The 27,770-nt window shown below is 38.1% G+C and overlaps 1 protein-coding gene across 5 annotated transcripts; it reads left to right on the forward strand.

Annotated features, from left to right (window-relative positions):
* The first annotated feature begins 255 nt into the window (after positions 1-255).
* LOC133863059 (sister chromatid cohesion protein PDS5 homolog C-like) lies at positions 256-27,318 on the forward strand. 5 transcript variants are annotated; one of them, XM_062299036.1, is made up of 15 exons: positions 260-530; positions 7,309-7,512; positions 7,663-7,844; positions 10,647-10,773; positions 10,857-11,063; positions 16,209-16,283; positions 16,399-16,663; positions 16,727-17,346; positions 17,486-17,590; positions 22,849-22,922; positions 24,862-24,913; positions 25,260-25,343; positions 25,454-25,497; positions 26,487-26,558; positions 26,635-27,279. In XM_062299036.1, the coding sequence occupies exons 1-15, from the start codon at positions 429-431 to the stop codon at positions 26,885-26,887; spliced, it is 2,466 nt and encodes an 821-aa protein (XP_062155020.1). In that variant the 5' UTR covers positions 260-428; the 3' UTR covers positions 26,888-27,279. The 5 variants fall into 5 exon arrangements, with proteins under 5 accessions (XP_062155021.1, XP_062155018.1, XP_062155020.1 ...); XM_062299034.1 differs by having other exon boundaries at positions 259-530; positions 16,399-17,346; positions 17,486-17,584; positions 26,635-27,318; XM_062299033.1 differs by having other exon boundaries at positions 16,399-17,346.
* Positions 27,319-27,770: the final 452 nt, after the last annotated feature.

A 27,770-nucleotide genomic window follows, 5' to 3' on the forward strand; every position in this document is an offset into this window, starting at 1 on the left:
ATAGTTGTACACCAAGTGTACAACAAATGCACAACACCCCTTCACAAGGGGTGGGCTCTACGGTGTGTGGGGGCCACCCCTTGTGAAGGGGTGTTGTACATTTGTTGTACACTTTGTGTACAACTATCATTATTCAAAAAATAAAGCCGTACGTGAAAAGAAAAATGAAAAAACCCAGTACCGGATTTGAGACCCAAAATTCAGCGAAAATGGATAAAATGGGCGGAATCCGAAACAGCCTTATTTGTTAGTCTCTGCTTGCATGCTGAACACTTAGCTTAAAATCCCTAAATAAACTCAGCCGAGCTGAGTTGGTAGTACTAGTTGTAATAGTACTAACTCTCGGCCATTTTCTTTGGTCACTGAGTCTCCTAGGGCTTTGCATGGTCTCAGTTTCAGTGCAATTCTGCAAGCGCTTTTAGCTGAAAATGACTTCCTCTGAGTCAGACCTTGAGGAGCAGCTTAAGGAGGCTGGGAATAAGCTTCTTGACCCGCCTTCCTCCGTTGATGAGCTCCTCAATCTTCTTGATGTAATGACCCTTTTCCCTTATGTGAATATTAGCTTGTTGGGTTCTTTTCGTTTCATGAATGTGTTGGAATGTTGGTCTGAGTGTGAGTTTTTTTTATGGGTTTATGAGCCATTATTGAATCAATTTGTTGGTGTTAGTATTTGGGTATTCCTTTCCCAAGTGCTTATTATGTTCATGTTTTATCTTTAACTGGGAATATGCAAACACGTATTAGTGAATTCAGTGAGGGTTTTGTTCATTGCAATGTTGAGTCAATGATGACTTGATACGGGTTGATGATTACTTATTTAATCACGGTGTTGATTTTGGTGGATTGGTTGGTGTTGTTATAGGGATTTTCTTTTCCCAATTGCCTACTGTGATGTTTGGTATTTCAAATGAGTATATCCACAAATACGCAAATTCTTGGAATGTGGATTCAGTGAAATAAGGGTACTGTATAATTGATAACTGATTGATGAAAGTAATGTTGTGGTCCCAATAAATTTAAGATTGTTAATGTTGTTTGGTTTCTTCCCCTCTCCCATCCAATTGGTTGTTTGTATTGTTTATTTTAAGTGGGTTCATGTTTGTTTATCAAATCAATGTAAGGTTTTCATTAGTTGATGCTACACTGGTGATTTTTTTTTTTTGAATCAATTGTATGGTATGCCTAAATTAACATGTTTTTGCATGATGCAGATTCATGTGTGTATTTCCAGTTGTCATCAATTTTGGTTCCTAAAATGGAAGTGTTTATCTGAAACACCTTGTCTATGTGTGTTTGTTTGTATTTTGAGCCTTTCCAAGTCTAAATCATTCAAATGAGTTTTGATGAACAAAAGTGGGAAACTTTAAGTGAAATTGAGAGCGAATTTATTATGCCTTGTAAGAAAAAATAAACAAGGAATGGATTCTACTGTGCATCGTGTTTTGTTACTAATAGTGGTTACTGTATGCCTCAGGGTTAGGGTGTAGAACACCTACTTTTCTTTTTTGTGGAGCCACAATATTCTTTTCCTATTGGTCAATGCATTGCGATTTTATTTTGTACATGTTAGATATTTATCATGTTCTTTTTCTCTTGTTTGAGTTTTGCTTGCATATTTGGTCTTTTAATTAAATTGGAATTCTTGGAAAAAAAATATATGAGGGAAGAATGAAAAGCAAAACATGGATGAGATATTCAACAAAACAAAAAGATGCTTATAGGACAAGAAGAAACATTGAGTATGGTAGCAAGGAAATCCGCTTTCCCATCATCCTATCTGTAACATCCATTTACTTCATATATGAAATGTCAAGTGCTATAAGAGAAGCTTATTGGATGCCTCAGCTGCTGTTAGTTTGCCAGTCCTTTTTCCACCCTAGATAATGATGTTGGCATGGTTTCCCTTATGAATTGCGAAGAAGCATGGTCTCTGACTAGCACCCCATGTCCCACGGAAATGTTCTAAGGAAACATTCCATCACAATAATACAATATAAGCTCTTATAGGAAAATACAGTCTCTCATTTATTGTGGGCTGAAATTATTCTCCAAGTTGGGCATTTTCTAGGTTATGCCCGATAGTCTGAGAAGCTTGGGACTTTTTATCTTTCTAGAGTTTAAGTTTTGGAGGATCACCTTCTTTGGAGTGTTCTTGGGATTTTCATTAGTCGAAGATTTAGTTTTTTATTTATTATTTTTTTAAGTAATTGAATTATCATTAAAAGTGAAAAGCACTACTCAAGTATAAAGAGAGCATACAGATGAAAACAACTTGTTATGAGGAGAGAACAGAACAAGAAAATTATGAAAACTAAGCTCTCAAGGAGCTACAAATGCAGTTGTCCTAGTAAAAAGAGTAAAAAAGAAAAAAGACTCAAGTTTCGCTGATGATCTCTTACGGTCCTCAAAACTTATGTAATTTCTTTCCACCACAAGAGACTGGAAGGTACTTTCTTCCACAAAATAGCACTCCGAATTTTTCCCACTAGTCCACCAACAAGCAAACAAGTCAAGAACACTACTAGGCATCGCCCAAGACTGCCCAAAACGACTGAAAAAGGCATTTCATAAGGCGCAAGCAACTTCACAATGGAGTAGATGATGATCCATAGACTCCCTATTCCTCTTGCACATACAACACCTATCAATTACTATGATATGCTGCTTTTTGAGATTGTCCATAGTAAGGATCTTTCCTAAAGCCGTCGACCAAGCGAAAAAGGCTGTCCTCAAGGGAACCTTCATCTTCCAAATACTATTCCAAGGGAAAGGAGTGACATCGTTACCAAGAAGGGCACTATAGTAGGATCTATCACCCTTTTTTGGAGGGGGACCGCCAAAGCTTGTCTACACCATCCCGTCTAACTCTAACTGAGTACAACAAATTGAAAAACGAGGCAAAGACATTCATCTCCCAATCATGCATTGCTCTAGCAAAGCTTACGCTCCACTGAAATGAGTCACCAGAATACATCAAGAGAGCCTCTTTTGAAGCATCCTATATATGGGCAATGCCATACAAGTCTGGAAAGGCTTCTTTAAGGGCCTTGTCCCCACACCACAGATCATGCCAAAATCTAGCACTGACGCCATCTCCCACATCAAACCTAGTATGGCTAGAATACATCCCCCAACCCCTTATGATATTCTTCCAAACCCCTACCCCATACAAACCAGCTGGCTCATTAGAACACCACTCACCCCACAAGCTGTCAAATTTGGAGTCCACCACAACTCTCCACCATGCCTCTCTCTCATGCCCATAGCCCCAAAGCCATTTTCCCAGAAGAGCGCGGTTGAACGTGAGCTTTGTTAGAGAGGCGCATGATTGGGAAGTGAGTATCTTTGCTTTCTTCTTCTAGGTGTTGCACTCAGCAATGGGGAGTAGAGATCGTGCAAATAGGCTCTGGTGGGTCTTTTCCAAGAAATTTTTGTTCAAGGTCAAGTCCTTCTTCAGCTCCTTGGCTGGCTCTGAAGGTAGATGCTTCCCTTGGAAGAGTGTGTGGCGGATTTAGGCTCTTTTTTTTTGCATGGTCGGCGGCCCTAGGCAAGATCCTTATTGTGGACAATCTCAGGAAGAGGCATATCATCATTGTGGACAGATGTTGCTTGTGCAAGAGAGATGGGGAATTTGTGGACCACCTTCGGTTATGCTTAGAAGAGTTATCGACTTATTTGCCTGTTGGTGGAAGTTTGGAAGGCCAAGGAGTGCTGTGATTTGGAAGATGGTACCAATCTGCATTTTTTGGTGTGTTTGGAAGGAAAGAAATCTTAGGTGTTTCGAGGATTTAGAGAGTTCCATGGAAGATATTTTAGCTTCGTTTTTTCATACGCTATATCTTTGGACGGTGGCATTTTGGTCACCACTGTCGATTAGCTTTGCTGATTTCCTTGTTCATTTTTCTATTCTTAGTTAGGTGTTTCCTTTTGTATATTTCTAGTGTACTTAGGGGCGCTTTGCGCTTTCAATAAGACTAAATTTACTTATCAAAAAAAAAAAATTCAACAATTTCCGAAAGCCCACCCTCCCTCAGAGATCGGAGAGTAAACATTGGACTAGCCGACTAGGTGAAATTTGAACTCCTCACCAAGACCACCCCATAAGAAATCACAATAAAGCTTCTCTAAGCAATTTGCAATACTTGTAGGGAGAGGGAAGAGGGACAAGAAATAAGTAGGCAAATTGGAAAGTGTGCTCTTTATAAGGGTAACCTTACCACTCTTAGATAAGTACATCCTTTTCCAGCTAGCCAAACGACGTTCTATCTTTTCAGTAACTCTGTCCCAGATAGACTTGGCCTTAAAGGAGGCCCCCAACAGAAGACCAAGATATTTCAAAGGCAAGGAAGAAACCCTGCAACCCAAAATGCCAACCAATCCATCCACATTCTCAACAATACCCATAGGGACCATTTCTAACTTGGCCAAGTTGATCTTCAGTCCGGAGGCAGCTTCAAAGCATAAAAGAAAAGGCACGAAGGTCACGGAGGTGGTCAAGCTTAGCCCCACAAAAAACCAAAGTATCATCTGTGAACAATAGGTGTGAGATGTTAACCACACTCGAAAGCCTAGACCCCATAGAAAAGCCTGAGAGAAAACCCTCTTTCATAGAGGCAGATAGCATTCTACTTAAGGCCTCCATCACAATAACAAAAAGATAAGGCGAAAGAGGATCACCTTGTCTCAGACCACAGGAGCTACTAAAGAAACCAGAAGGGCTGCCATTCATCAATACTGAAAAGTGCACTGAAGAAATACAATGTGCTATCCAAGAGCACAATTTTCCCCCCAAATCACACCTCCTCAGCAAATAAAGTAAGAAATCCCAATTGATGTGATTATAAGCCTTTTCAATATCCAATTTGCAAATCGCCCATGGTTCACCAAATCTGATTCTACTATCCACACATTCATTAGCAATGAGAATAGAGTCAAGGATTTGCCTACCTTGAACAAACACATTTTTTTTTGGGGTGGGGTGGGGTGGGGGGGCTTCAAAATAATCTTCTCTACAACCCTTCTCAATCTATTGGCAAGAACTTTGGCAATAATCTTATAAACTCCACTCACAAGACTAATAGGCCGGAAGTCTTTAAGGTCAATAGCCTTGGATTTCTTTGGGATGAGGGCAATGAAGGTGGCATTGAGACTTTTTTCACGAGTATAGAAGTCATGGAACACCCCCATAATGTCTACCTTGATAACATTCCAGCAAGCTTGAAAGAAAGCCATATAAAAACTGTCAGGCCCAAGCACCTTGTCACTATTCATACCTTTCACCACATCAAGAAACTCCTCCTCAAACGGGCTCTCTAGCCTAGCGGCTTCCACCACTTCTATGGAATCAAAAGCAAGGTCATCTAGCTTAGGTCGCAAGTTGAACTGATATGAAAACAAACAATCATAGTATTGGACAATGTGATCCTTGATGGCAGATTGATTAGAAGAGACTGAACCATTTACAGACAGAGCTTCAATGGAGTTATATCTCCTATTCGAATTGGCCACCTGATGAAAGAACTTAGTGCATTTATCACCCTCTTTAAGCCAAAGGGCCCTAGACTTTTTCCGCCAACTAATCTCCTCCATTAGGGTGACTTTTTCCAATTCATTGATAACCAGGGATTTCCTCAACTTCTCTTCTGTATTTAAAGCTCTCACTTCCTCTCACTTCCTTTATCAAGATTTTTTTTGAAAAGTCAGAGTTGGACATTGAGGCTATTGTTAACTGAATTCTTTCCTGATCTTCCTTTTGGAGCTTTCTAATGGATTTTGGGGGTTTTATAAAGAATTTTTATAGTTGTTAGAAACTTTAGTCCTTTTTGTCTATTTTTGTTTCATATAAAAGGCAGGCTAGCTGGGGTTTAGAGTTCCATCTTATATACCTCAGTTCTACATCTGGCTATTTTGCTCAGTAATTGCTTGCTCCAAATAAGTTGCATATCTCCTTGCATGATGGCAAGATATATTCTTTTTTGCATCCAAAGTAATTTCCACTTTCGATATATCTAGTAATTGCCCAAGGTTCATCTTTTGCAATGAAAACTAGTTGGATTATGAGGCAGGGATAATCATTGGTAAGAAATAGGTTTCTGTATTTAGTTGAATGTCCTTCATACATTCAAGGATTCTCATGCAGAAACTTTTGACTGGTCTCTCTCTCTTCCCACATTGATAATAGGCTTTCAAATTGAGATTGGGGAAGGACTTGAAAAATATCTGGGTTGGGATTTGTTAGAAAGGATGTTTCTTAAGATTTTCTCAATAAAATAGTTGCAAATGTATAGTCTTCTTTTACTCCTCTAAAGGAAGCAACTTGAAGTACCCTAAAATCATCTAATGGCATCAAAACTGTATGCTACTCATGGTCACTGGAGGAAACACCAAAGAAGCCCACTTTATTGCAGTAGGGTCTATTTGATAACAAGCAGGTTTTCCATGACTGTTAATTTGTACCAATAGTCGCCCATTGACATTGTCTAGAACTTCTTAATACTGTCAATGGGTTTCTTCATAAAAATCTGAAAAAACCTCACTTGAAAATGATCTACTTATATAGTACTGTAGACTAGTTATGTCCTACCCACATAATATTATACAAATGCATACTCATTGTGGTGGGACCCGGACTGACCAATATATTTTTTAGTTAGATTACATTTAGAAAATGTCTGGTTGTATCTAGCTCCTTTTTGGAATTTTTTGTATTATGAATTTTCTCTATTAAATGAATAATATTTGATTAGCTTCACGATGATTTTTTTATCACAGTATTGTTGGAACTTTGGCTACTTGCTGTTCTATTTACTCATGAGACTAAAATTTGATAAAAAGGTTTCTTCTTTCTACTTTCCTTTTTCTTTTATCTTCTTCTATTTTTTTTTTTTTTGGGGGGGGGGGGGGGGGGGGGGGGGTGTCTAAAAGCCTTAGTTGTTTCATGACTCCCTTCAGTCTGATAAGATCCAATTCATCTGTTGTAACCTGTCTTAACTTGGAAATGTGCGAGGTTTGTCTTGAATTCTTTTCAAGGTTCTGAAATGAATTGTAGTAGCATCTAGGGCCTCGGGTCTCTTGTATACTCTTTGTGTACAAGGGCTTTGCCTTTTTCTTTTTCTTTTTCTTTTTTTTTTTCTACAAAATTATTATTATTCATAAAAAAAAGGGTTCTGAAAACTTTTCCGGTTTATAATTGTTGATTTTCCTTCAATTGTTTTGATGGTTGGCATGACTCAAAATTCTCATCCTCTTCTTTCATTTTGTGTTTAATTGGGACTAAGACTTAGTTGAGTTGTTTCATTCTGCTTTTAGAAAGTAGAGAATTTGTTAGCAAATGTGGAGCAAGCACCATCTGAATCAATGAAAGATGCTCTTTGGCCCTCAATCAAGGCACTGATCACTAATGAACTTTTGAGGCATGCTGAAATGGATGTGAAGGTTTCAGTTGCATCTTGCATCACCGAGATTACAAGGATAACAGCACCAGATGCCCCTTATAATGATCAGCAAATGAAGGTCATTACAGTTGTAAATATTCTCAGATTAAAACTGGAATCTCATATGAAAATTATTTTGAGGCGATAAACTTTCATCAGTATTAATGGTTAATTTTTTTTTTTCTTTGGGTCCTTACTTAGATTGCTTCTCCAATTCATTGATGCACAGGAAATTTTTCAGCTGACTGTAGCAGCATTTGAAAAATTGTCTCATGTGTCCGGTCGCTGTTATACGAAGGCAGTTTCCATTCTTGATACTGTTGCAAAGGTCAGGTCATGCTTGGTGATGCTGGACCTTGAGTGTGATGTGCTAGTTGTTGAAATGTTCCAAAATTTCTTAAAAATCATTAGGTAAGAGCCTTATCAATGGTGTTTATTATTTTTCTAGCGCTCTACTCTTGCTAAATACTTAGCTGAAAAGAAGTTGTTTTGGTTGTATTGGTGATTGAAAGTTTTGTGAACTTCCATAAACTCTTGTAATATCATATCGTGTCTAGATTGACTGAAATTTGCACAGAATTTGAAGTTTACTAACGTCTATGACTTTATTTTTCTTTTCCATACATAACTAGCATAAATTTATATAAACTTACATAACGACATACGTGCAGCACTAAAATCGAGTTTGATATGTTGATTTAAATCGTAGGAGTTTTCTCGTCGCAAATTTATTTGTTGAACATGTCATGAATAAACATATAGGGCTTGTTTACTAATGCTTATTATGATTTTTTTTTTTGCTTTTTAGCAAAAAAACAAAAGCACTAACGAACAACTCAACACATAAAACACTCAAAACTATTTTCAACTTTATGTCACATCTCAACCAAAAAGCAAAAAGCGCCTTCTAAAAAGCATTACCGAACGAGCCCATATTGTTTCACTTGTGTGTTTGCTAGTGAAGTCCTTGACTATGCTTTTAGATTTTGTTTAAGTAGAACTGTACATTCTGTGAGATGGTTAAAGTTCTCACGTGTATATTTGAAATGTTTGTAGCACTAGAATACTATGCTGGTGTTTTTGATGAGAAAGCAATGACACACATTGATTTGAGGGTTTATTTCTCGTCATTATATATTTTTATAGTAAAAAATGGGTTATAAGGGTGAAAGCTCTATGCTTATCAATGTTTATGTATCCACTGTTCATTAGTGAGTGATGGTGCTCTGCAGAGAATATGACACGCATTGATTTGAGGGTAATTATTTCATCCATGGAATACTTATAACTAAGGCCATAAATGTAGACGATACAGAGAGTAATATCAGCATTCTTAAGGAAGAGAAAGTCGGAAATTAGGAAAAGTACTCGAAGGAAGTATAGCTGGAGTTTTGGAATAATGCAAGGGCTATTTGGTGTATGTTTGGCAAGGTGTTTTTTTGTATTTTGGTTTGAAAAGAGTTTTTGATGTGATGGAAAGTTTAGAAGTGTTTTCGGTGAAGTCCACATTTGAAAAGAGTTGTCTGTAACGTCCACAGAAGAAAATAGTTTGGTAAACCTTTTAGTGTTTAGTGTTTTCAAGCATGCATATTTTGAGAAAACGCATGCTTATTTTTTGAAGTGTGGAGGTGGGCTTCTTACTTAAAAAAATTTAAACAGTTGAAAAAGATATAGATCTTCTCTTGGGCGGCCACCCATTTCCTCCCTTGCGGTTGGCCGTGTGGCAACCTCTTTATTTATTTATTTATTTTTTAATTTTTTAGAAGTAACAACTCAGCTTCCACGCCTGAAAGAATAATCACGTGTTTTCTCAAAGTATTCCTATAAAAAGGTGTGGGAAGTTTTCTAAAAAGTGTGTTGTATTTTATTTTTGAAAAGTGTATTGTGTTTTGTTTTTTGAAACATTTGGTATGTATTTTCTGAAAAGTTTGTTTGTGTCTGAGAAGAGAAGACTTTTTAAAAAGCTTACCAAACATAGTCTTGAGGGCTTGTCGGGTTTTGGGTTTCCTGCTCGTTTGGAGCCGCTTGTGTATACTGTCTGTGTACTAAAGGGCGCCTTACGCTTTTTAATAAATTATTACTTATAAAAAAAAAGATGTTGAACTTTCTTAGCTTGGTATTTGTACTGTGAAGTCTTTGTAGAGGTTGTTATTGGTTCGGACTGCAAAAAGTGCCTAGCTGCATGATTTTTGTTTTTATCAATGGACAAGTTGGGGCAATTCTTGTGGAGTTGAGCTCCTCATTATATTGGAATTTTAGAGATGTTGAACTTTCTTAGCTTGGTATTTGTACTGTGAAGTCTTTGTAGAGATTGTTATTTGGTTCAGGACTGCCCGTTTAAGAAGCTAACTCGTTTACCAGGGTGCAAAAACCACATTATTTTACTGAAGGGATAAATACATTGGCTGTTCGTTGACCTTGGGGTCTTCTGGTGTGATGTGTCTTGTGTGTTACCTTTATAATGGGCACAGTTCTGAAGCCCTCAGTTGTTTGAGTTTTTTAGTATGTCAACCTTTACTATTCATGTGTTAATCACATGATGCAGCGGTTCTGAGTATTCCTACCTATAACTGCAAAATTTACAGTGAGAAAGTAACTAGAAGTATTTGAAAAGGAACAAAAGTTTAGTGAGTGCAACACACTTATCTTTGTTCGTTAACATCCAGGTCTACCAAATCATGGCCTGTTCCGTCTTGCATTATGTAATGTATTTGGAGGAAAAGAAATTATCGGTGTTTTGAAGACCGTGAATGGATGGTGGCGAATCTAAAGGATTTTTTCTTCAAGACTCTTTATCACTGGACAATTGTCTTTGACTTAATTATTTTTAGTCTTCATGTTTTTCTTAATATTTTTTTCTTCTACTAGCTAGGTTTTTCTCTTCTATACTTGGTATTTGGCTTGCACATTTTTGTGCTTTTTAATAAATTGCATTTACTTATAAAAAAAAATAAAGAAAAATGATCGAGCTTGTCCTAGGGTGGCAAATGTGCTAAAATTTTACTTTTGATAATGATGTCAAAGGTAACAATGTAAATTCGTTAGCAGGGTGCTGTAGATGGTGTAATTTAGGATATTGGGTATGTTATTGCACGTACCTCCTGCAAGTGATTAACATCTGATTGTTTGGAATGTTATATTTCAGTTTTCTGTAACTTCATTCACATTCTGCAAATGACTAACAACTGAGTCTTTGTTCTTGCTCAACTCAAGGTCCAACCACCCACATGCTGTATTTTCAGCGATGGAAATGATTATGACCTTGATCATAGATGAAAGTGAAGAAATTTCCTTGGATCTTCTCAGTCCTCTTTTAGCTAGTGTAAGAAAGGAATATCAGGTAATCTCAGTTGCTTAACATTTCTTCATCTTGTTTTCTTTTGTCAAATGGATCTTATCTATTGGGTTTACTTGTTTTTTCAGAATGTTTCACCTATTTCCTGGAAACTGGGGGAGAAAGTTATCACTAATTGTGCTGTTAAGCTTAAAAATTATCTCAAGGAAGCAGTGCAGTCTATGGGTACTGCTTTGGATGACTATTCTCATATAGTCACTTCTATATGCCAAAGTGGATCTGATCCCCTCAAACACGAACATGTCAATGGCTATGTGGAGGCTGTGGAGCATTTGGTGCGTTTCAAATTCTCATTTATGAAACTATCTCAAGCTGACTGGTATCCTTATCTGTACTATCAATTTTTTTGCATGCCCCTGGGAAGCTATACAGAGTATTTTTCTTTTATTGCTGAATCTAGACCCTATTAATTTTTCTTTGTCTTCATTTTATCTCTCAACATGTGTTAGGACCCTGTACTGCTCTCTTTTTTGAGATTCCTCTTCCGTTTGATTTTCAAATGAGAGACAGTCAACATATAGTGCCAGTTCTTTTAAGTTTTGGCTCACCTGCTGTTGCAGGACTCACTTTCCTGCAGTCTTTTTCCTGTGGTCTTTGAGTTTTCTTCCTTTTGACTAGCAACCACAATTCTGAAAAAAAAATGCGTAGATGTCCTAAATAGCCATGGTAGAATGATCAAAAGCAAATGGAAACACAAAATTGAATACAGAACATGAATTTCACAACAGTGGTAAATTCGAAAAGAGTCTCAACGCTACTTTTGTTGCGCTTATTCCGAAGAAAGCTGGAGCGGTGGAGGTCAAGGATTTTCGACCTATCAGTTTAATAGGTGGAATGCACAAAATCATTTCGAAGGTTTTGGCAAACAGGTTGAAGTTAGTGTTTGGGAAGATTGTTTCACATTCTCCAACTGCATTTATCAAGGGGAGACAAATCTTGGATTCTGTTTTGGTGGCTAGTGAATGCTTGGATATTCAGCTTCTCTCTGGGGCACTGGGTATTATTTGTAAATTGGATTTGGAGAAGGCATATGACTATGTTAATTTAAAGTTTTTGCTTTACTTGTTGTAGAGATATGGTTTTGGGGAGAGATGGCGATGTTGGATAGCTCATTGCATCTCAATTGTCCGATTCTCTATCCTCATTAATAAGTTGCCTTCGGGGTTTTTTGGTAGTTTTCGAGGACTACGACAAGGAGATCCTTTGTCTCATTTACTGTTTGTGTTAGTGATGGAGGCCTTAAGTAGGATGTTTGCAACGATGGAAAGCGGGCGTCTTTCTGGGTTCTCCGTGGGCTCGAGATATCAGGAGGCTATGATAGTGTTCCATTTGTTAGTTGTAGATGATACCTTGATCTTTTGTGAGCCTAATGTTGAACAATTCCAAGATTTGAGATACTTGTTGCTCTGTTTTGACGCGGTTTTGGGCTGAAAATCAACTTGTCCAAGTCCGAGATTGTTCCTGTAGGGGATGTGGAGAATTGGGCTAGCATTCTTGGGTGCGGTGTGGCTTCGCTTCCTATAAAGTATTTGGGTCTTCCTTTAGGTGCTAAGTATAAGGATTCTAATATTTGGACTAGCATTATTAAGAAGATGGAAATTAGATTGGCGGGGTGGAAGGGGTTGTATTTATCAAAGGGCAGGAGGTTAACGTTGATTAAAAGTACTCTTTCGAATTTGCCTACCTATTTTTTGTCCATCTTCCCTATTCCAGTGGGAGTGGCTAATCCTTTGGAAAAACTTCAGAGGAATTTCCTTTGTGGAGGTATTGGAGATGAGTTTAAGTTTCATTTGGTGAATTGGTCTAAGATATGTTCACCGAAGGTCTCAAGGGGTTAGGGGTGAGAAACATGATTCAGTTTAATAGAGCTTTGTTGGGTTAGTGGTTATGACGGTTTGCTATGGACATGGATGCTTTTTCGAGGAAGGTGGTGGATATTAAATGTGGTAGTATGAGCGGTGGTTGGTGTTCTAAGGAGGTACGGGGACCTTATGGAGTGGGAGTGTGGAAATGTATTAGGAGGGGATGGGATGCTTTTTTGGCATATCATGTGAGATATGAGGTAGGATATTGTTCTAAAGTGTTGTTTTGGCATGATGTGTGGTGTGGGGATTTACCTTTGAAGACTCTTTTTCCAGAGTCGTTTACTATTGCATGTGATAAGGATACATGGGTGGAGGAGAATATACAGATAGAAAATGGTACCATTCTTTCGAATATTTTGTTCACTCGACCTATGCATGATTGGGGAGGTGGAAGTGGTCTCTAGATTTTTTGAGCTGTTGTACTCTCTTAAAGTAAGGTTTGAAGGAGAGGATAAAATTTGTTGGATTCATTTGAGAAGGAAATCATTGAAGTGAAGTCTTACTATAAGGTTTTATCTATTCCTATACAATCCTCTTTTCCTTGGAACAGTATTTGGAAAGTTAAGGTTCCTCTGAGAGTGGCTTTCTTTGTGTGGACGGCTACTTTAGGAAAAATTTTAACTTTATATAATTTACGTAAGAGGAATATTATTGTGATGGAGTGGTGTTATATGTGTAAGACTTGTGGAGAGTCTATCGATCATTTGTTCTTGCATTGTAAGGTTGTTACAGAGTTGTGGAGCACGTTGTTGCAGCTGTTTGGTGTTGCGTGGGTTATGCCTTGATCGGAGAGTGAGTTGTTGGAGAGTTGGATGAGGCAAATGGGCAAACACCTGTTGATGCAGATTTGGAGAATGGCTCCTTTGTGTTTGTTGTGGTGTCTATGGAAGGAACTAAATGCACGTAGTTTTGAAGATTGTGAGACTGGTTTGCTTAATTTGAAGAAGTTGGTGCTACAAACTTGTTTATGTGGAGAGTGACGCTGACTTTTGTTTGGTTGTACTTTTTTTGATTTTTCAGATTTGTGTTCTTCTTTCTCTTTGGATTAGGGGTATCCTGTATACATCATATGTATTTTGGGTTGTGCCCCTCTGCGCTGTTTGATATATACATTACTTATAAAAAATAAATTATTCAAGAGAAAATCACATAATAGCATTGTTTTACTAGTGAATAACAACTTCTTTTGATAAGTAAAGTATATTTAAAAAAGAAAGCGCAGAGGGGCGCAACCCAAAGTACACAGGATGTATATATGAAACCCCTAATCCAAAGAGAAAGAACACATCTAAAAAATCAGAATATGAACACTCAGATATAGATTGTATCGTCACTCTCCGCATAAACAAGGTTTGTATCACTAACTTCTTTAAGTTAATCAAACCAGTCTCACAATCTTCAAAATTGTGTGCATTTCGTTCATTCCATAAACACAACATCAAACACAACGGAGCATTCTCCAAATCGGCATCAACAACCAGTTGCCCTTTTACCCCTTCCAACTCCCCAACATCTCTTTCACCGATCGTGGCATTACCCACACAACATCAAACAGTTGCAACATCGTATTCCACAATTTTGTAGCAACCATACAATGTAGAAACAAATGATCAATGGACTCTCCACAAGACTTACACATATAGCACAATTCTATCACAATAATATTCATCTTGCGTAAATTTCCAAGTTAGAATTTTTTTCTAAAGTTGCTGTCCACACAAAGAAAGTCACTCTTGGAGGAATTTTAACTTTCCAAATACTCTTCTACGGAAAAGAAGACTGTATAGGACTAGATAATACTTTGTAGTAAGACCTCACTTCAAATGATTTCCTTCGCGCTAGAATCCAACAAATTTTATCCTCTCTCCGCACCTTACTTTAAGAGAATACATCATTTCAAAAAATCTAGAAACCACTCCCCCTCCCAATCATGTACAGGTTGAGTAAACATAATGTTACTATTTTGTTTCTGCATATTCTCCTCCACCCATGTATCCTTACCACACGTAATAGTAAACAATTCTGGAAAAAGAAGCTTTGAAGGTAGATCCTCACACCACACATCATGCCAAAACAAGATTAAAGAACCATCTCCGACCTCATATCTCACATGAGCTGCAAAAGCATCCCAATCCCTCTTAATACATTTCCATACTCTCACTCCAAAAGAACCCCCAACCTCCTTTGAGCACCAACCACCCTTCATACTCCCATATTTAATATCCACCACCTTTCTCCAAAGAGTATCTCTTTCCATAGCAAACCGTCATAGCCACTTAGCCAGCAAAACTCTATTAAACTGAATCATATTTCTCACTCCTAACCCACCCCCGGGCCCGAAACCTTTGATGAACAATTCGTAGACCAATTAACGAAGTGGAATTTAAACTCATCTCCAATGCCTTCCAAAGGAAATCCCTTTGAAGTTTTTCCAAACGATTAGCCACTCCCACTGGAATAGGGAAGAGAGACAAAAAATATGTTGGTAAATTCGAAAGAGTACTATTAATAAAAAAAAATGTTGTTTTGGCATGATGAATGCACAAAATAACCTTTGGTCATATTTTCGGGAAAAAAGGAAAAATCTCTCACTCCCAATACACAATTATTTACCTTAAAAAGATCTTAAATTATTAAACTTGTTTTGACAGTGGTGCCATTTCCTTCTTAGAGAAGGGCTCAAAAATATTTTTTTGGATAAGTAATGAAGAACTTTATTGAAAAAGTGTAAAGCGCCCCTAAGTCTGTATACACAAGGGCTATTACATGCCCAAAAAACAGCAAGAATACCCAAAAACACCCGCCAACCCATCACTCACAAGAGATCAAAGCCCAAAACCCTCAAACGCTAACAAGCATAAGTCTTGCCCTATCTGCGCCTAGATGATGCTCCCATTGCATCATAGATAATGGAGTATTCCAAATTCAAAAGCTCCCTTCTACCCTTATCCTTCCGAGAGGTGTTCTCTATTGAGTCTACCACCAACTCCGAAGGTGGATCAAAACCAAACGGCCACTTTTGATGCTGACCCAAACCTGGCACCTTCTCCATTGCTACAGACGGGGCTCAAAAAATATTGAAACGGGCCTTGACCTGATAACATTGGAATAACGGTTACATATTTGTGGAAATTAGTAGAAAAAACCTACTGACTGAACGTCAATTAGTACTCATCCACATCACATACTGTGTTATTATGCTCTTGATAAAGTTTCTACGTCAGAAGTAATTCTTTTTGATCAGGATTGCTTTACTATGAAGTCAACTATCTCGAAAAATTGGCAGATTATTAGAATAGATGTGATTGAGTAGTTGGCCATGAGTTAAATGTCCAATCTAGTTACTAATAATTTTTAGTATCTATTTCTCATTCTGGTTGTAATGACTGAAATGCTGCCAGTACTGTTGTAATGCATATTTATGCAACATTCCTCTTCCAGTTGATATATGGTCTATCTTTTGGTATCAGTATCATGCTGAATGAGTCTATTGTCTGTGAATGGCATTAAGATCTTAGGCTAGAAGTTCTGTTTGATTCCATACATGTGCTTCAGGCCAATGAGAACAAGTTTGGAAAAATGACAGATTCATATGAGCAAACAAGGACAGATCCAATTGAGCCAGGCCAGGTATGTAATTACCCTTGCCATCTCCATGTCATTGTCTACTGAAGTTTATTTTCAATTTCCTATTATTTGTTATGATTATTTGACACTAAACAGAATTTAACTTCTTGTTGATCAGTTGAACGAAGGTCTGGCTCCAGGTACTGTTTCTCCTACCAAAATTGGCCAAGCTGTGGATGGTACTTTCAAATCAGTGATGAGTAATGGCACTAGGAATGACGAGACTTTCAAAAGTGTGAACTCTTCAAAAAGATTACAGCGTTGTCATCTTACTAAACGTTCCAAAATTATTGGTGCAAGAAGCAATGCTGAACCTGGCAACTTAGACTCTACGAAGGCAGCCAAATCAGAAATTGAGCCAGTCTCTGTTCCAAAGAAAAGGGGTAGGAAACCTAATTCTTTAATGAATCCTGAGGAAGGCTATGATCATTCTTGGATTTGTACAGGAAGGAAAACTACAAACATGCGTCAAAGGAAGTCTCATGACAGGGGATTTGATGATTCAGCTTCTGAAAACCTGGATCCCAAGAAGGCCACTCTATCAAGGCTTGAAAAAGTGACTGAGCCCTCAGGTTGTCAACCTAAAAATAATGAGATCACTGCTGGTTCTCCTTCCCCAGATCATTCACTTCCTGATGCAAGCCATCCTAAAAGGGGCCGGCCAAAGAGAAAAGGGAACATGGTGACTCATCCTAATTCCCTCTCAAGATTGAAGGGAGGGTCCTTGAATGCTCCAGTTGAGGAGAAAGCACCACAATCTGCAGATCTTAGTTTGAAAAAGGAATCTGACGTTACCAGTAACTCTGATGCAAAACCACAGGGGCGCTCAAGAAAAATTCGAATTACTACAAAGTTCAATGAGGAGACAACTCTAGCTCCTGGAATAGTTTCAGAGAAGGAATCTTATGTACCCTGTCTTCCTGAGGAGAAACCACTGCAGCCGTCAGATATGAATGTAGGGACGATGAATATCAATGACAGGTTGTCAATCCAAACAAATATCAAGAAAAGGAAGAGGGATGATACTACTTCTGAAAAGGATGTTACTGGAGCATCTGGTGGTAAGGTATTTATTCCTTTCCAATTCTAATACAGCTCATGTATGTGAAACTCCCAACTATTCATCCTCTCTTTCCTTTGGTTTTCCTTTTCCTTTTTCCCCTTTTTGTTGATGGGCTTCCCTCCCTCTTGTCTCCATTTTGTAGATGATTTCTAAGTCTGGAACTAAATTAAATAATAGAGATAAAAGTTGCTTGGAAGAAAGCCCCAAAACAAAAGTCAGGAGGAAGTACACCACTGTAAAGGTAGAGGTATGAGTATGTAACCAGCTTTGTAGTGTAACTTGTGTGGTTAGTGAAAGGGTGACATATCTCTTAATAGAATTAATCCCAAGTATTGCATTATTTTTGTTTGATCATATAGAAGAAAATCTTTGGGAAAATTTTTAGGTTTGTCTGGGCTATTTATTTTCCATGAGTAATTGAAAATGTTACCATATTGTCCTGGTTTATGGTCAATTTTGCTGCTTGTAATGCATTGAGGAAATATTAGTTCATTTATATACCTTTTATTTAACCAGGTATATTCTTTGAATTGAATATACTTCTACTTGATCATTGTCATGTCCCTGTAAAGGAAACATGAAGCTTAGCTAAACAAACTAGATTCCTAATATTGTAACTTAATGGTCACATGGAAATCTGGATTACCAGACTCAGACATATTATTGTTGTTATTATTATTATTATTTTTATTTGCTAGGACATGCATAAGTAAAATGTCATCCATATCTTGATTCTAACAATTACGTAATATAGTAATCAATACAGTCATCTAGCATAGGAGTTAATTGCATTTTCAACAGCAAATAATGGAGAAAAGCAAAAGCACCTGAGATGGAGGTTAGGTGGCCAAATGTGGGATAGGTTGTATGTTAGATTCTTACCAAGTATAAAAATAAAAGGAGAAAGCAGAATCACGAGGAACCAACAGAACAAGAGCAGTAATACCTTTGCTGAAATTGAATGTTAAAGACCTCAACAAAACTCTGAAAAATGTGGAAATATCTTCTATATCTACTTTTAACTTTTATTTAGCAACAACCAACTTCACTATTAGATCAATTGCACAAAATTATTATGTCAAACAAAATTAGTATAAGGATATAAGTTGATATTGACTTACTCTGGTGTGTAGAAAATTTTATTGATGGTATGGTCAGTGTGTTGATATTTAGTGGAAATTGTTAGTGGTTGATGTCTTCATGTGTGGATAAGCATTGTGAAGATTGTCAATGTCAATACTTATCAAAAAAAAAAAAGATTGTCAATGTCAATAAAAGTTTATACTAGCAACAGCCATACAAGCTCATTATTTGGCTATATTGACATGATGAATTATAAAGATCTCCCTAGACTGCGAAATTGTTCTAGCTCTTTTTATTCATTTTTCTCATCAATTTGGCAATTGAATTTTAACATACAAAAGAAAGGAAATAATTAAGAATATACTTACATATATGCATACATATATTCCTGAGAGTTGATATAATTTATGTATATTAGTCCAGATAATGTCGTTGGGCTTTACTTTCAACTAGACTTAGAAGAATTATTGCAAGGACTATTTAATTGCTTCCACAAATTGCAAAAGCTGTCTAATCAGATTAATAAGTGGTGTAGAAGGAATCAAACTTTTGTTCCACAGTAATATGGTGACAGCTTATTGCTTGACTGTTCAAAATTAATATGAACTGTTATTTGACTTGCCTGATTTTCTCAATTGATTAGAAATAGGAATTAATAAATTAACCCACAAATTTGAAAACAAGAATTAAGATTTTATGATGACAGATTTTTTAACGGAAATTATTAAGGTTTAATATAAGTCAACTGGTCACTTGGTATGATTATTAGTGCTTTAAAATATTATTTTAAAGAAACTTCTTGGCTATAAAATATTATTTTAAAGAAACTTCCTGGCTATAATAACACAATGAGTTACTCTCTCTCTCTCTCTCTCTCTCACCAGTGTATCGTGTCATGTCTGTTCTATGTGTTGGGTTTTCTGGCAAAGGCGTCATCCACGCTTTCCTTTCAGGTATTTGCGATGGGGTTCTTGAGATGGCTTTTCGTTGAGGTAAAGTCGATTGAATTTGCATTTAAGGTTGGAGTATTGGTCCTACAGGTTTTTGAGAGAAGCAGAGGCACCGTCTGTTCAGTCTTCCTTGGTAAAGTAACTGTGAGTTGGTTGTTGGCCACTTTGGAAGCTCTACAACAAGCAGAGGTTTGAAAGAGTTTTTGAAGTCCTCTAGGGTGGGGAACAAAGCTTATATTGTTCAGCATTGTACAAACAAGCTTGGACGATACCTGGCAATCGCAGAATATGGAGGATGGGGACAGAGGGGTCTGGTGGTTATTTCAGAAGGAATGGGTGGTCGGGATTTTAGCTAGAATTGCTGAAGTTTTTAAACCTTTTCCAGCCAACCTTTGGAGGTGATAATGGAGCAGCTTGCGCGGAGGAAGCTATTCATGGGCAGTCATAGTCAAGCTTGGTGGTGCGACCTCCAGTGTCCATGAAGCTTGTGCCAAGGAGGTACTAGTTGGGTTAGGGAAGAGTACAACAATCACCAACTGGACTCTTGCAACCATCCATGCCACTACAGGGTTGATGGTACAATGCGCCAACAGCTGAGGAGGTCCAGGTTTTTTGTAGAAGGTGAGAGCAGCGCAAGGTGTATCAGTGGTGACATGTTTTTGTCATGACTTGCAAGCCTAGCTAGAACGCCTGATAAGAGAGTTGGACCGGGCTCTTGAGTGCCTGGATGTGGGCTTTGAGTCTTTCTGGGTCAGGGAATATTATTAGACCTGTGGGGGAAGGTGTTGTGCCCAGTATCGAAGGCGTTGGCAAGAGTTTTTGAACCCAAATCTTTGGTGTTGGGCCAAACCAAAGGTGCAGGAGATAAGGAAAGGGCTCATTAGTAGCCCATGTTAAATGCATGATTCGGCCCAAGGTAGCCAATGTTAAATGCATGATTTGGCCCAAGGTCAAACCCACCCTTAAGTGGAGGGTGAAATCGCGGGCCAGGGTTTGTTTCAACTTGGGTTTGAGCACAGGTAATGGAGTAGGTTATGCGGGTGCAAGCTCGAGCTCCATCTGGGCAGATGGACTCCCGAGTGCTTTGCCGGTTGGTTTTGTAGCTGCCTTCAATTAGTTGAGAGGAGAGGGGAAGGGCATTTCGGGGGACGATGGTGTCTGCTATGTTGTTTCCAACGCTCACTCAAAGGTTTCGCTGAAGGATGCTTAGCCATCTCTTGTTCAATCTTTAAGATCAGATCTCGCCAGCGTTCAGGTAGTGAAGATTGTGTTGAATTCTAGGCCCCTTGTTGTGGGTTCTGATGATGAATCTTCCAGTTTGGGATTTTTATCGGGCTTGGGCAAGACTCTTGCCACTGGTGTAGACCCCATCACCGACATTAAGTGCTTGGGTTTGGGTGGTTAGGCTAAAAAAAAGAAGTCATTACAGTCGGATCCTATTATCACACATAGTATGGGCTTTTTTGTTGATGAGGTAACCCCTAAGTCTTCTGATTGGGCAGTAGTGGTAAAAGGGGGCAAAAGGATCTCTATTTTGGGTTTGGATCTACCTCTGTTGTCACCATTTTCTGATCAGGTCGTGGGGATGGTTTTAATGTGGGCAAGGGGGTAGGACCCTCAAATCAAGGTTAGAAGAGCCATTGAAGCGAGTCATAACTAGGAGTGGGTTTTCAACTCAAGTCAGCCAACAGAGGTAAAAGGGAATTAAAAAGATTGGCATGCTCCATCAATTATGAAAGACAATTCTAGCAGAAGCAGAGTTAAGGGGAGGGGTAAATCGGTTTGCCATGACCCCTAAATATTTATCCTGGAATAGTTGAGGGTTAAATGAAGGGGACAAGCGTTTTAGAGTTAGAAATTTACTCAAATAATGGAAGACGTGTTATTTGACTCTTCAGAAAAACTGAAGCTTATTTTCTTCCAATAAGTAAATTCAAAATTAAGTTAAGGAATAACAAATATGAAAATAAGGGCCTCTGTTCATAAAATTTGTGAAAGATGTCTGATCCGTAGACAGAGACGAATTATAGAAATTTGTTCCAACCCGAGACATAAACAAAGACAAGGATAATCCTTCTAAAATAAAAGAGACTCTAAGGTACAGGATATACAAAAAAAAAAGAAAAAAAAGAAAAGAAGAAAGGATCCATTTTGATATGAAATGGATATATCCATATATCTCTGACTTATATTTATGAGAAGGGGTGGGGGGGGGGGGGGGGGGGGGGGGGGGGCTGGATTTTGCTAATGTGAGATAGTATGGTGGTGGAAAAAAAATTGAAGGGGAATTTTCTGTCGCCTATTCCTTTAGAAATGTCGAAGATCAATTTGCTTGGGATTTTGCAGGTGCTTGTGGCCCTAATTCTGATTGTGATAGAAGTCTCTTATGGGATGAATTGGCTTGTTTACTTAGTTGGTGGGACTTGCCCCGGTGCATTTGGGGGGGGGGGGGGGGGGGGGGGGGGGATTTAAGAGAGATCGGGTGAAGCCCGTTTATGTCCAGCGATGGTGGAGTTCTCAAATTTCATTTTTGAGTAGGGCTTATGGACATTCCTCTTGTAGAAGGTCCTTTTACATGGTCAAACAGTAAGGATCCTCCATCTTAGTCTAGAATTGATTGATTTCTTGTTTCTTCTGGCTAAGAAGCCCAGTTTCCTGATTTGAACCAAAAGAGGTTGCCTAGACTGTGCTAGGATTATTTCCCTATTCTTCTTGATTGCAGAGCCTTTCGTGAAGGTAGAAGGTATTTGAAGTTCGAGAACATGTGGTTAAAATTAGAGGGGGTTTTGTGGATAGGGTGAAACATTGGTGGACTTCTTATTGCTTTCAGGGTTCTTCGAGTTACATTTTGACTTGCAAACTTAAGGCATTGAAAGTCGATTTAAGAGTATGGAATGAGGAGGTTTTTGGCAATGTAGACAAAAAGAAAAAGCTTTTTTTGGATGATTTACGGATTCTTGAGGGTTTGGAAGAAGAAAGAGATTTAAGTGAGGAGGAGAAAATGAGGAAGGTTGCTTAAAGGCGTTTTTTCTTAATACCCTCTTCCATTTGACAGCTGCCATTGATTGCTTTCTTTTTTCTAGCTTTCGTGATTTTCTAGATATTTGTGCCTTTGCTCTTTTCAATGAATTTGATTTGCTTATAAAAAAAAAAAAAAGAATAGAAAGAAAGAAAGCAAATCAAACCTCCATCATCTGGAAACTACTGTTATGCATTAGTAAGAATTAGTGGTTGAAATGCCAAATTCAATAAATGCGGAGATGACTAAATTCAACATCACAAAAGAGAAGCTTTGATTAAGGTTTTGCGTGTTTTCTGTACTTGCTATTGAAAAGCTTTGGCAAAGGCTTATTTGTATATTGAAGCTCTGAATTTCCTGTACCGTGTCCAAACCCTCCTCTTTCTAGTATATGTTATATTTTACAACTTTTAACCTCATCAATTTTATCTTTGGGTTATATTTTTAATGCAGTCTTCTGTAAAGCCTGATCTTGGCAAGCAATTGGTTGGTAGCAGAATAAAAGTTTTGTGGCCATTGGACAAGACGTGAGTACTTAAGGACCTCTAATATAATGTTTCATTTTGTAATATTCTTGTAATACTTATTTTTCTTGTTCAGTCATGCTTTTCAAATTCATTATGGTACGAGATTCAAATTATCACCTAATCCTTCTAGAAGTTTATAAACGTTAGGGCTCAATAAAGTTTTTTACTACGATATGTTAAAAAGCTTAGCCTTTTGGTGACTAATACTGCAGGTTGCAATTAATATTTTTATTTTGACATATCCCAATCTTAAGGCATGTTAGATCGAGAGTGATAATGCCTCTTTAAGTTTAAAGTTCTCCAAATGTGGGGATCAGGTGTTTGTTGAACTTTGTTATGGCTATCAACCTTGAAATTCAACTAGAAGATGGGATTAGTAGCCGGAGAAATCAAATCCAAAACTGTAGGATAACCATAGGCAAGTAAAAGTACCTAGGAGGCAGATAGCATATGAGGAAGCCAACACTGATTCGTCAGAGGATGACAAACCCAGGGCAGGGATCAAAAGTAGACTGTTGCAGAGGATGTGGAGTGTGGACTTTGGGAAAGATGGGGCAGCTGAACTCTAAAGCAGTGTTTTCATCCAATGGTGAGATAGAGAGAAGCAAGTAACTTACTATTTGGCAGTCAACTTCTGATATATATTTTGGTACATGAGGGAGAGAGTAACATGATGACCTGGGGAGGCTGATGATATTGAGTGGCTATGTCAGGAGATCCTTCTGTGTGCTTCTCCTCATGCGTCTGTTGGGACTGGCTTGATATAAAATTGAATCCTTGATTACAGCCACCATTAAGTCTGTGTCTGTCGGTGGAGGGATGGAAGCAAATACAAAACATTTATGGGCCTATGATGTTGGAATTGGGATAGTTCTACCTGTTTGGATTATGGAAGGATAGTGGAGTCTACTGTGGCCCATCTTGTTAAATTTTTTTAACCGAGGTTGAGGCCAATGTTGTTGCTATTACTAAATGTATTTTTCTGTGTGGGTGGGAGGGGGATTTGACTCATTTGTTGGGGACTATGGTGTTGGAATGGAGATGGATATACTTTTTTAGGTTGGGAAGGATGGTGGAGCTTATTCTTTGGTCGGACCATCTTATTACTGTTACAATGAGGACAAGCACAAGTATGATCCTACTACTAAGTGTTGCAAACCTGGAGGAAATGAGGAATGAAAAGGAGAAAGGGAGGGGTAGGTGCGACTACATCCAGTTAGTCTTTCTATGAAGCACTGATGACATTATTACATTGGCTTCTTGCAGTACATAGAGGGTTGTTCTTTTGTGTCATCTCTGATCATCTTGAGTGGTTTGATGGTCGTGTCAAAAGACATGGATTCAGTTTTCTTTCTTTATATCATGGCTGAAATGCTGTTTAGGTGAAATGGGGAAGATGGATATTGTGTTTCATTGCAGCTTTCTTCTTGCTGCTAAAAGAGTTTTTAGGTAGAGTTAGCAGTATAGGAGTTCCACTTATTACTGACCTTGATTTTGCAAATAGTATTTCAGGACTTAGGGTTTACCATTAAAACTCTATCTCATGGATCCAAGGTTTTTGAGCAAGATGGGGAATGTGGAAGATCTTTATTTTCTGTATTTTTAGCTTGAATAGTTTCGTACAGGAACCAATTCTATGTCTGAAGTCTACCTTGCACGAAATGCCTCCATTTTTGCAAAATGACTTGACCATCCTGGAGCGTTTCATGTTTAGCTACCTTAGTGTATTGTCAATGCTGTTCTTTGGCTGAAAGTAATGGTTCCTAAGGATCCTAAATATGTGATTGCCGGATGTATGACCACCTTTTGGACATGATTCTCAGTATTCATTGAGCCATTTACGAATTGCATTTTTTATATTTTGCCCCAGTGGCATCTCTGGCACTCAATTATAAAGGTCCTGTTTTTGCTTTCTTATATGGTAGTTCTTATTTTTCAGGTTTTATGAAGGTGTTGTCAATTTTTATGACCCTTTGAAAAAGAAGCACCAGGTGAGATAGCTTTCTCTAGTCCCAACATGCTTTTTTTTTTTCAAAATTTTTTATAATCCTCTTCCAAGTACTTGGGCTTGGCTCAGTGCATCCTCCTTGTCACATACCTATTTGTGGCTACTCTCCCGTTAAATCGCAGTCCATTTTGTGCTTTCTCAGGCTTGGTTCTTTGACCATGCTCTTTCTGACTCCTCTTGTCCTTGCTGTAACATCAAGATGAACCAAACTATCATCCCTGGACAAAATCAGCGGTCTTTGTGTCATGACCACACCATCTGTCTTTTTCGCTAACTTTCATTTCCTTGTTTCTGCATGTCGTAGTTCTTAAATTTTTCAGTCATGACAGGTGTTATATGCTGACGGTGATGAAGAAATCTTAAACCTCCAAAAGGAACACTGGGAGCTGGTTGGGGATAATGTTTTACCAGGAGTGCGTGTTTTGCCTTAAATTGTATTTTTTTTTTCACTTCATCTTATTTTACAAAAAGAAAATATATTAATTACTCCTATATACTGTTATTGTGCTGATACTATAAACAGGGCCAGGAGACTGATCTTCCAGAACCAAATGCTTCGTCTGATATGTAAGTATTCATATTTTTATTGGTCATTTCCTTTCAGAATAGTCTTCTTCTTCTCCTTCTCTTTTTTTTTTTTTTTTTTTTTTTTTTTTTTTTTTTTTTTTTTTGTGTGTGTGTGGGGCAAAATTGACAACTTTTGGTCATTACCTAACACTAGTATATGAAGCAAGTGGACAATTTTGACTATAGTGGGAAAAGGATTTTCGTATATTTAGCACTATTTACTTTCTTACAGAATAAAGTCAGCTAATTGGATCCTTTAAATGCCACAACTTTGGAATTATCACATGTGTGTGTGTGTGTATATATATATATATATTGGTTTCCTCTAGTTTGGCCAATGTAATAATGCAAAGGAAATTTCATGTTTAAGAGCAGGTTTTTATACGGATTAATATTGTGCCAGAGGGTTTGCAAATTAATTCTTGCAATGTAAGAAAGCACATATTTTCAAACAATTAACTTCATGCATACAATCTATTTGTCACTGTTGACGAGCCAGTATATTTCATGTTTATTGTTGCCTGTTCACAAGCACTTGATCAGTTTCAAAGGTGTTTGCGTAACTTGTGGGTTAGTTAAGTGCTTCGTGTTATGGTGATAATGGCGCTTGGCTTTGTGCTCACATTGTTGTTAAGCCGTCTCTAGAGGCAGTGATTGCTGATTACCTTGATGGGAAATTTAGGTGCATACCTATGTATTGGAAGTTTATACATTTAAATTCACAACCTTATAGGACAAAAGCTTGTGCATTCCTAAAATCCCATGGACGTTTCCTTAAGATGCTTGTTTGTTTGATCAGTGTCCTTATGCTTGTTTCCGAAAATTTTAAAATTCAATGACAAACATAATTCTCATGGTGTGTATAGATTACCAATTAATTATTTTCCTTGATGCAAAATGGTCGATATGGTGAATTGTCTCATGCATGCAGTTTCCTAATGCTTATTTTGATCTGATATAAATATCTTTGGGATGTGCATTTTGAGCAGACAACAAAAAAGGAAAAGGAAAGCGAAGTCAGGGTCAGCCAAACAAGAACAGGCTAATTCTTCTTCAAAGAGGTTGGCTTACATACCATCATTAATATTTGAATCTTTCTTTTTGTTAAATTTGGCCTCCAAACTGAAAATTCTCAAGGCTTTCCAGGGGTGGAGATGATTCGGCCAGCATATCCAAAGTCGTTCGTACAAAATCTGGCGGTAATTCTGCGGATAATCCAAAGCTTGATAAACCTGTTATTGTTTATGACCCGTCTAGGACAGACGATGGATCGAAGGATTACGGCCGCCAAAAATCTAGTGGCAAGTTGAGTATTGGGAGACTAAAGACTGGTAGCAGCTCAAAGCAGAGCATGCCTAGGACTATAGCCTTGCCCAGGGGATTCCTTTAACTTTTAACGAGTAAATATGAGAAAGGGTGATAGTTTTGTTTGCCTGAGTGAGTCAAAACAAGATTGTGTATAGAGATGTGTAGTGACAGTCACAGACACAGGGTGGTAGGGCTTATAATTTTGGGTTTAGTACAGGGGAAGTATCGTCAGTTATAGTCTCTTTCTTTTTGTTTCTCATGTAGTTGCATAGGATGGTTTTTGCCTTAGAAAAATTACTGGGTTTATGTATTCCAACTTTCCTATGTTTCTGCTCACCTTCTCTTCTCTTCAAGTCTTGAAGAGTCTCCAGTTTGCTCTAGTTTAGAGTCTCAAACTTGTCACGTCAACTTGAGTCAATCTAAAGGCTGACATGAAGCCACGTAAATATCCCAATTGAAGGTTTTCTTTTGACCTGTGCTCAGACTATAACGATGATATGGAGTTAAATTTGAGTGCTTCTCCAAACGATCAAATGTTTGCCGCGGCGTGATTACATACATCATTCGGCAGGGCGCATCGGAGGCTTGTGTCAGTAGCCCATTCATATTACTTCAAAGCATGTGGGAAAATTTTCTAAAAAAGAAGGTTTAGGGAGTGGCCAACCACCCTCTTGGGATTGCTGAACCACTCTTTAGCGGCTGGTTTCACCACCCTCATTTCAGCCTGAGGGGTGGTTCGACTATCCCCAAAGGCATGCCGGGCATGGTCGAACCACCCCTCCTAGGTTGCGGAGTGGTTCAGTCGTGGTTCAGTCATCCCATAAGTCTTCTTTTTGATTGGCCATCCTCTTGTCTGAAGGGAATGGCTTGGCCCCGGTGAAGGGGGCAATTTGGTTACCTCTAAAGTCTTTTTAGCTTTTGTTTTCTATTTTGAGAAAATTACAATTTAGTTCTCTAAACTACCG

The sequence above is a fragment of the Alnus glutinosa genome, chromosome 3, assembly GCF_958979055.1.
Source record: "Alnus glutinosa chromosome 3, dhAlnGlut1.1, whole genome shotgun sequence".
Taxonomy (NCBI): Eukaryota; Viridiplantae; Streptophyta; class Magnoliopsida; order Fagales; family Betulaceae; genus Alnus; species Alnus glutinosa.